We start from the raw sequence: 10530 nt of genomic DNA on the forward strand, positions 1-10530 counted from the left end.
TGGAGTAGCATGGAGCAGCTCTCCGAGTGTTGTTTCTGCCCTGGATATACACACAGGCATTAGTGAAAGCGCAGAGAGAGCAGCTGAGATACAGACACACACACACACACGGAGAAAGAGAGACAGAGAGACAGAGAATGCATCACCACTAAATTTTTTGTTAGTGTCTCAAACATTACATCCATGTGAGAATGACAAATAAATGCAATTTTATTGTTTGGTTCTGCCATACATGGGCCTCTTCTGATTAAAGATGTTAAATCCTACAATGTAAAAATACAACACTTTTTACAATCTAAAAATTTAGCATTGCATGCAAGTTTTTGTATTATATAAACCGCAGTCTGTTAGAAAATGGTCAGTTTCTGGGTGAGTACTCGGTGGGTCCTCCTGCCTCAGTCGTCACTGGCTACTCAGTGGCGTCATTCCTGCCTTGTCATATAAAACTGTCAACGCCTTTCTCTCACCTGAACTGACACACACACTACCCCAAACACCAGGGCAGAACAGGGGCCAGAGCAAGGGGCTGTACATGCACCTGGTTGATTCTTTCCCCTGCTGATCATTTCGACAAAAAGGCGATCGTTGCATTGCTTCTTTTATGAATCTAGCAAATTATTCCTACTTCTCTGGCATGTGCAACATGACCGCAGAGCAATCGCCTGCCGAGGCAAGTCCTGTTGTCATGTCTCCAAATGTGAGCCTGGACTCGCCACTGCCTCCGCCGCCTTTGATGCTGCAGGCCCGGTCAAAGGAAAGCATTTTGATCAAGTCCGAGCCCCGAGGAAACAGTCCCAACACGGAGGACGGAGGCGCTCTGGGTCAGACTGAGGAGCACCTGCCCACGGGGAGCCGCAGGAGGAAGAGGCCCGTCCAGAGGGGGAAGCCTCCCTACAGCTACATCGCTCTCATCGCCATGGCCATTGCCAACTCCCCGGAGAGGAAGCTCACTTTAGGGGGCATTTATAAGTTCATAATGGAGCGCTTTCCTTTCTACAGGGAGAACTCGAAGAAGTGGCAGAACTCAATCCGCCACAACCTCACGCTCAATGACTGCTTTGTGAAGATCCCCCGGGAGCCCGGCAGACCAGGTAAAGGCAATTACTGGACGTTAGACCCCGCAGCTGAGGACATGTTTGACAACGGAAGTTTTTTGAGGAGAAGGAAAAGATTCAAGCGCACAGACGTTAGCACATACCCCGGTTACATGCAGAGCTCCAGCGCTTTTACGCCAACGCCAATGGGAAGGCCTTCGTATCCAAACGCCCTGTATGCCGGCATAGGGTCAGGTTACGGCTCTCAGCTGACGGCCACATCCCCACACCCAGCCATGCTGCATCATTACCAGACCTCTGCTGGAGTCAGCCAAGGACAGCCGCGCATGTTCAGCATCGACAACATCATCAGTCAGCAGACGGTTGTGCAGAGCGGCCCCGGTGTGGACCTCAACTCCCAAGCGCTGGGGCTGGGTGGAGGCGATCTGAGCACTATGACCTCCAGCTGCTCGGTAACCGGCACCGACCCGTCTGCTTGCTTCCAGACCCAGACTGTCAACCCGTCAGCGAACATGCTGAGCAGAAACAGCGGGAACCTTTCATCCAACCTGACCACCGGGTACCCATATTCCTCTCCGGCTTCTCCTCCAAATCTGCCCACCATGACCCAGTCCGGATTCTCCCCGGGCAGCTCCCAAGTGTACTGTACGAGCAACCGGCTCTCCCTACCGGCATTGCGCCCGAGCTCCTGCGCCGAGCACTCGGAGCAGCTACTGGGCCTCCCCAGCCCCATGAACTACAACAACACTTACATGAGACAAGCCAACTTTGCGCCAGGATTAGAGCGGTATATGTAAGATGAAAACTAAAAACTTAAGTGAGTGCAGAAAGGAAGGATTTTAAACCTAAATAGCCTATTAAAGGAAAAAGCCCCAAATTAATCATTAATTAACCAAATTAATAAGTCCATATTATTCAGTCAGCATAACAATAAATTATAGATTTAGTTCACGCTGGAATTTCGGAATTTAATTTTTGCCAAGCTCAAAAGCGACATGACACAATAAGACCGAGCCTCACTATGAAACATTCCTATTTGAAAAGGTGTAAAGCCATTTAGTTTGACACATTCCATGAGTGTATCTCCATATGTATTAATTTGTGAAACACTGCTTTCGTATTTCCTGTATTTTGCCGTTTGTTTTTAAGTTTACATGTTTCTTATAGACTTTTGTTCACGTCTGCTGTTTTTTTATGTAAATATTTTGCTGATGTAAAGACTTTATTAAAGGGTGTTAGCATTACACGCGACAAAGTTTCTTGAAATAAAAAGGATTTTTACAGTAAAGTAAATGTAGCCTTTTTCCTTGACCATTTAAAACTTTAAAACTATGAAAAACACACTAATGGATAATATTTATTTTTTAAAAGATTCCACGCATGTCTTTAGCTAAAATCTATGAACACAGTTTTCTTACATTGATTTAACCTAAATCAGTGTGAGAAAATATTAAACCAGTTCACAAATAAACCATTTTAGTCAGTTCTTTGGAATGAATCATTACATCACCACGAGCCACCAATGAACCATTCAAAATCCACACTTTTAAAATGACGTAGGGGAGCCCGGGGATAGTTGTAACATTTTTGACATTTCTGTCTGTAGCTTGGAGCTCTTTTAAGGTAGTGGATTGAAAATTTAATGCAAAGTATTTACATTTCTTTGCTATTAAATAGTGCAGCTATTTTCTCTGCAGCACAATTACTCATTGCATGGTATGGTCTCAAACACAAAGTGTGAAATGTTACAATTAACCCCATAGTCTGGGTTAGTTGTAACATATCCTGGGGTGAAATGTAACACAATGAAATAAGGGTACTGACAAAACATTAACATGTAATCTTTTTTATTCAACACATGAATGCACATAGAGCCATTTATGTAGCTATGTGTGTGTGACAGAATGCAGAAATCTAGCTTTTGAACATATTCCAACCCCCCAAAAAAACAAATGATGGAATTTTCTGCAACTGAATATTTCATTAATTTTGGTTGGTCCTCCTTGAGTTTGGCCTCATTGGCTCAGTGGGCATTATAACCTACAACTCTTGCACCAACTTTTGAACATAACGATGAAGCTGAAAAAATGTAGTTGTGCAACAGCATCGCAATTCCATTACTTTTTATCATGGCTTACCTTGGTGTGGTTTGCAAAGTGCTTCAGAAAGATGAGGAAATCTGTTTCTTGCACCCATCCTGATTTATTTCCACTACCAATACTTCCTACTGGTCCATCTCTGACACAGTGGTCTGCATAATGTATGTGTGGGAACACAAACAGTGGTTGTGTTGCCAATGGCATTAACCGCATATACAAAGGCGACCAGTGAACCTCTCTCTGCTGATGTCGTTGCCCCATCTTGTTTAATATAAGTTAAAGTAATAGTGTGGTAAGTTGTAACATCTGCATTATTGTTACAACTGACCCAGACTCTATAGCCATGAACTAGCTAACATTACAGCCAACGGCTAAAACATTAGCACTAAAGACCTACACAGAATATATCCCCATAGGTATACAAATAAACTCATCAAACTTAAATTATGTTAACTGCAAAGCAGATAATGCTATTAGAAATTGAAATAAAGTAGAAAAACTTACTTTTTGGCATACAAATTACTTTTTTTGTGTTAAATTGTCTGTGTTTGACAAAATGTGCTGATTTTTCACATGTGATAGCAGAACTGAATTGGGCATGCACAGGATGAATCACATCATTTGAAACTTAGCCCTGATTGGAGAAATTGGAAGTGTTACAACTGACCCACGTTACAACTATCCCCGGTCTCCCCTATTGAGTTGGGTACAGGTAGACTCGAAATTTCTGTGTTCAAATGCACGTATGAAAAATTGTATCTTAAATGTATTTCACTGACATAATCACCATGATTTCATTAAAACACACACACAAAACAAGCAAGCAAACAAAAACAAATAGTTTTTATTGAGAAGTGTTCAATTATAAAAATTAGACTCAAAACTACAATTAAAATCACCTTCACCATCATACATGAACTTTGATACAAATCACATGAAATTCAGGTTAGCAAAGATGCATGGCGATTTAACAAAGATACTCAAACTGCAAAAATAAATGCCAGAAAACCTACATTAAGCCTTTCTTATTTGTTAATTAATTATTAATTACTTATTAATGCTGTGTTAAGTCTCTGGCATCCGTGCTATAATAATCTTTAATATCTTGTAGGTTTTTCCTCTTCATGGATTTTTCATTTTCTAGACTTGTGAATTGTAACAACAGCAACACAACACAAGAAAAGAAAACAACAAAAAAGAACCACATTTTAGCCATATTTTGTGGAAATTAATTTCCCGGTAATCTAATGAAATAAGGACATAAAGAAAGTGTGCATAGCAGTTATTGCTGGAGACAAAATATGTTTCAGACAACAGCTGGGACAATTTTTATCTCTGAGGTATATAGTTGGGATAAATTATCGTGTAAACAGTTATATGACTTATAATACAGATAGAAAAGAGGTTTAAGAAAAACATTCAGTTTTAAGCACCAGGTACAAATTTGTGGAAACGCAAACATACCCGTGAGTGAAGCACTTACTTGTAACTGTAATGGTTGTTCCGTTTGAAGCATAAACCCCAACAATTTCCAACAATTCTAACAGAAAAGTCAAATTCAAAGTGCAGGTCTGCTCATCACCACCTAAACCTCATGCCAGCCAATTACAACAACCGTGTATTCAGCAAAAACGCCCCAAACAGATAACTCTGAAGCGCTGAAGTCACTGAAGGACTCGGACAGCTGCCCTACCACTAGGTGGAAGCAAAGGCACGACGTGTTCAGCTTGTATAATTTTCTCCACCCTCCAAGACATGTTTTTTTAATCATCAACTTTTTGAATTATGATTTGCCCGAACAGATTTTGAAGAGCAGTCACCAGTGAAAACACTCCCCGATTTATTGAAATTTATTAAAATAATTTTTATTTTGTTAGTATGTCTTGTTCGGTGTTCGTGTTTCATCACTGAGATGCAATCTCAATCTAATTTTCATATTCAAGTGCTGAAAAGTGCTTACGTCAACAAAACGCACTGAAGGTCTCAGATACACAATGTGAATGTTTAAGCAAAATTTTATTTTTTTAAGTATCCCAAACTATAAGGACATTCGGGAAATCCACAATCCAATCATTGTGATCACATTTTTATTCTTTATTTCCCAGCAATTTAAAAATAATATCCAGCAGGCGCTCGTGTGTAGCTGTACCAGGCTTCATCTACATTACATATGAGTTTTCAGCAGGTGTTACTGTTTTATATATCGCGTTATAACAAGTCTCACAGTACAATTTGCTCCCTTAACCTCAAGTCAAGCACTAACCGTCTATTCAGCCAGACAGTTTATTTCAGGAAGTATTGTGTTTCACATCAACAGTAGTTGATGTTTTATAGCCTAATATAGAAGTTATGTACTTCTCTGGTATTATAAAAAAACAACAACAAAAAAACTATATTCATTTTTCTGACACAGGCTTTTGCATTGTATAAAGTGGTTTGTATAAGTTCTCCTTTCTCATTACGTTAGAATGCTTCAATAACCTCTGCCAGTCGGTGCAAGTTTTACCGATTTGCTGCTTGAATGAGTCACAGCTAGCACACAGTCTCACCTGCGAGTGCAAGACTTTAATTATCACTGCTCTGCAAACAGCAGAGGGCGCCTTAACACCATAAACTGAAGTAGGCCTCTTCTCTTTGAGAGTCGCAGAGAATATGAACAAAACGCCTACTGAAGCTTTAAAAAGATAACTTCTCAAAGGCTCCGGTAACTCTTACTCTTCTTACTTGCACGTGATTACACACATAGCATTAAGTAGACTGACAATATTTTTACGTAAATATGTATATAATTAATTCATTGGTTATACTGTAAGTAAAACCCAGCATTCGTCAGCAAATGAACGCATTAAGAATTGCTACCTTTTTTGTTCGTAAGGCAGGCCATTGTGACATATGGTCGGTGTTTTAAAAGATAATCAGAGGGAATAAATAAACAGATAAGAGCAATATTTTCGCTGATCTGTGAATAAAACTAAGGCTCGGCCTTGAGTTCCGTAAGAATGATCTAATATAATTATATGTTTCTTGGGTAGCTGTCAGGCAGGTGTCAGAGCGTCTATTTAAGATTTTTAAAAGACTTGTGACAGGCAGGTCAGAGAGCAGGACACATGGATCAGCAAGGGCTTCCATGTTTAATGTTACGCATGCTCGATTTGAACTTGCTCTATCAGTAAAAACAAAACAAAACACACACACACACACACACACACACACACACACACACACACACACACACACACACACACACACACACACACACACACACACACAAACAAAGGCAAACAAACAACAAAAAGCAAACAAGTTTAGTCGAAAACGCATGAAAATCTTGTTCTTTGACATCCCATGCCACCCCCCACCCCCCCCAAACCAACAAAAAAACCCACCCTAAAAGCAAAAATATGACATATATGAATGTGATCTGTTTGCTGTTTGACCTGTAGCTGGGATTAATGGGGTGCTGATGTAAACGCATTACAGTAATTCGATGTTTCTGCCTCATAATGAACTGGAATGTCCGCCTGCTTTAAATAAGCCCGCACACATTGCACTTTGTCATCTGCTCCTGGCCTTTCACGAAGATGAATTGAAGCAGGTTGCGGCACACTATACCCCCGTGTAACACTGTAAAATATGCAGAAAATGCACACGAATAATGCTGCGAATTCTTGATGAGGAAAACACTAAACCCGTGAGAATTTTTTCTTCGTTTGAATCACGGAATTATGCGCCTGTCTGAAACCTTTCAGACAGGCTTCAATTCAATAAACGCAAATGAGCCAATTTGAAGGAATTAGAATGGACATGCTCCGCTTGTACAACTTATTTATGCAGCACTTTGGATACTTGAATAAATAAATAAATAAATAGATTTAAGGTTACATTACATTAGATAAAAACGAAAGAAAAAATGTAAAATACTGAACAAAAAAATACAAATGTGTCGAGGACTATTTTAGTAAAATATGTATAAAAAATCTATTTCACACTCGGATTCAAAGTGCTGTGCACTGTAGTTCATAAAGTAACGTCACTTAAAAAGCTTAATAACAATACTAATAATAACTTGAGCTGCAGTTTGTGTTATTATCTTTTCTTTCTTTCTTTTTTACTTTATGAACAGATTCAAAATTTTGACTTCACTCAATATGCGTGCATTGTTATTATTATTATTATTATTATTATTATTATTATTATTATTATTATTATTATTATTATTATTATTATTATTATCATTAGTATTATTATTGTCAATAATGATAATAATAATTTTATATCTTTTTTATGATCAGTCACCAGTGGTGCACCTTCCCCTGAAGTCAAGGTGTCTTCTTTAAGTGAATCAAAGACTTCATGTCCAGGTATGAAACTTTTTTTTAAGTGAATAAGAAGCTGCCAGTAAGACGCTTTTTCACTTTTAACACATACATTCACGTGCCCATTTTTTATCTTCTTTTCCCCCTGATAAAGCATAAAATATGCACAGAATAGTTAAGATCTTCCCGCTTGGAATATGTCTTAAAATATGTACATAGCCTATACAAGGGAACAACTGATGTCGTTTCAACCTGTGTAGACTTGAGTGCTTCTGTTATTATTATAACATTTTTAACATATGATATAATATTCAAGAGCAAATGCAAATATTGTTTTTTGCTGGATAATTTCGTCCAGTTCCTGGTAACAGTGACTCAAAGACCACGTGATCAGCGTGGCCCTATAAATACCTTTTGAGCACTAAGGAGGATAGTGTGACAGTCTGACTGGATACCTACCCAATCTTGTGCGTAAAAGCTTTTTTGAAAAGAAATTTGGATGCGCCAAAGTAGGTTTTTGAATGATAAGAATAAGCTTGAATTGATCGCAGACGGAAACCATCGTGTCTGAAGAAAACACGACTTCTTATCGGTGCAAGATCATTGATCTTTGACTCTCTTTTTTTACGCGTGAACCTCAGAAGTTTTCTCGATGAGAGCGTCGCACGGCCCCGCTTGACCAGACTCGGACTCCGAGGACACGCCAAATCCACAGGTCAAAGAGTTATATGTCTTTTTCAATTTTAGCCATGTGTGATTTCGGTAGTTGGAGATAAAGCTGCAATAAAACCCTTGTGTGGCTGTAAGGCAGAGAGGAAGGGTGTGTGCGCGCTCTCGCTCTGTAGCCTCACCGGACGAGAGCAGGAGGAAATCTGGGAGAGAGGGGGAAGACAAGCGGCAACTCCAAGGATGACTTTAGGGACGGATATGTCCGACAGCTCTGCATTGTCCGAGGATGTGGACATCGATGTGGTTGGTGGTGAGATATCGGTTGGAAAAGACGGAAAGTACATCCACCATGACTTCAACTTCGACAATGACTCGGACGATAATTACTCCCAGAACACGGCCGAGAGGGTTGCCTCTCCAGGGCTCAGCAGCTCCGACTGCCCGTCAGATCAGGTCGGGTCCAATGCAGAGACCGGGACTGTGATTGGGGACAAACCCAGAAAAAGTGCACTTGTGAAACCACCGTACTCTTACATCGCTCTGATCACCATGGCCATCCTGCAGAGCCCCAAGAAACGTCTCACTCTGAGTGAGATCTGCGAGTTTATTAGCAATAGATTTCCCTACTACCGGGAAAAATTCCCTGCGTGGCAAAACTCCATCCGCCACAACCTTTCCCTAAACGACTGCTTTGTGAAAATCCCACGGGAGCCCGGCAACCCCGGGAAGGGCAACTACTGGACTCTCGACCCGGATTCCGCAGACATGTTCGACAACGGGAGCTTCTTGCGCAGGCGGAAGCGCTTCAAAAGGCACCAAAATAATGATATCCTCAGGGACTCCGGTGGCTTTCTACCAGGATTTGGATACGCGCCGTATGGATACAACTATGGACTTCAGCTGCAGAACTTCCACGCAGCCCATAACCCTTACCACCCACACCACACAGGTGGTTCCTTCCCGTTCCCTAACGCCCCCTGCACCTTGCCCTCATCAGCCTCCATATTCCCCGCGCCGCATCATCTGCCCTCCCTTTTAGGGACCGATTTAAGAAAGCCTTTTTATCCTCAGCTAAGCCCCTCTCTGCCACCCCTCAAGACGGACTCCAGCGCCCCGAGTCGACCTTCGTTCTCCATTGATAATATCATTGGTGCAGCAAACTCCACCGCTTCTTCCTACAGCGCACAGCCGGGAAGCCAGGCTCAGATTCTGGCCATGCTGACCCCAGCACTGGCCTCTGCCTCAAGTCATTTGAACTTATCACAGGAGAGCATATTACAACCTGGGCCGCAGAGTCAGACTTTTTCCAGTAAAACCCCGAATATGAACACTTGCCCTTTCTAAGAAATAAGAGAAAAAGAAAAGACTGCCAGAATGCCCTCTGAATATTTTTCATGAAAAAAAATCAATTGTGGCGTCGTCCTCTGTGAAGGTAGGGTAAACATTCTTCGTGAAGTAAGAATGTTTCTTGTTCTCCCAGTTTCTTAACAGTGTACGAGGAGAGACAGGTTTATTTATACTGTGTAAATATGTGTATAATATTGAGAGAGAAAAGCAAGAGAAACTCGGAGAGGGAGCTTTTTAAACAATACTGGCCTGCAGTGTGGCATGTGGCCTTCAATTGTCAGTGGAGGGGGAAAAGGAGTCTGTTATTTTAACATAAGTTAAATGTGTCTTCAGTGGTTACGGGGATTATTTTTGATTTTTCTTTTCAAAATACAATTGAGATTTTTATTCTGATTTATCTTGTTTTTTTATTTTTTATTTTGTGTCTATAGAAAAAGTGGCACTGTTGTTGAGATATGCTGACAAGAGACTGCAAACTCAGGTTTTTACTTAGAAAGCACACGGAGACAAAGGGGTGTTTCTGAAATTTAAAAAAAAAAATAACACTATAATTTTTCCACTATCACTCCCCCTGAATCTTCTCTACATGGTAAATTTGTGACAATATCATTTCATGTTGTCAGTGGACCCTTAGGCTATGTGACTTTTGGTATTAAAGAGCGCATTACCTCTCTCAACCTTTTAATTGTTCGTTCCTACCTATTCGCAATTTAATCTGTGAAGCATACAGTATGTCATGTGTTGCCAATAGAAAAACACCTAAATGTTCATAGGTCATTTTTGTTGTAATGACAAGAATAATAAATGTTTGTGACTTAAAAAAAAATGTTTTTTTTTATTGCATGGAAAGATGACCTTCAAGCAGACTCGACGCCATAGACTGAACAATAACGAATTGAATTCATGTTATATTTGCAACTATTTTTTTTTTTACTGAAAACTAAATGTAGTTGTTTTCATTGCATTTAAGCTACTTTTATTTATTCATTTATAATGACACTTTAAGTCCATATCCTGCCCACCCGAATAACCCAGAGTATTAAC

General features: G+C 40.3%; 2 protein-coding genes across 2 annotated transcripts; both read left to right on the plus strand.

The window, feature by feature from the left end:
• Positions 1 to 514: 514 nt before the first annotated feature.
• foxe3 (forkhead box E3) lies at positions 515 to 1923 on the plus strand. Its single transcript, XM_003439823.5, has one exon. It carries the CDS (start codon positions 602 to 604, stop codon positions 1850 to 1852), a length of 1251 nt encoding a protein of 416 aa, XP_003439871.1. The 5' UTR covers positions 515 to 601; the 3' UTR covers positions 1853 to 1923.
• A 5989-nt stretch (positions 1924 to 7912) lies between these two features.
• On the plus strand, positions 7913 to 10312 carry foxd2 (forkhead box D2). The gene is made up of 2 exons (XM_005479070.2): positions 7913 to 8185; positions 8282 to 10312. The coding sequence occupies exon 2, from the start codon at positions 8380 to 8382 to the stop codon at positions 9481 to 9483; it is 1104 nt and encodes a 367-aa protein (XP_005479127.1). The 5' UTR covers positions 7913 to 8185; positions 8282 to 8379; the 3' UTR covers positions 9484 to 10312.
• The last annotated feature ends 218 nt before the right edge of the window (positions 10313 to 10530 follow it).

Source organism: Oreochromis niloticus, linkage group LG23 (genome assembly GCF_001858045.2).
Source record: "Oreochromis niloticus isolate F11D_XX linkage group LG23, O_niloticus_UMD_NMBU, whole genome shotgun sequence".
Taxonomy (NCBI): domain Eukaryota; kingdom Metazoa; phylum Chordata; class Actinopteri; order Cichliformes; family Cichlidae; genus Oreochromis; species Oreochromis niloticus.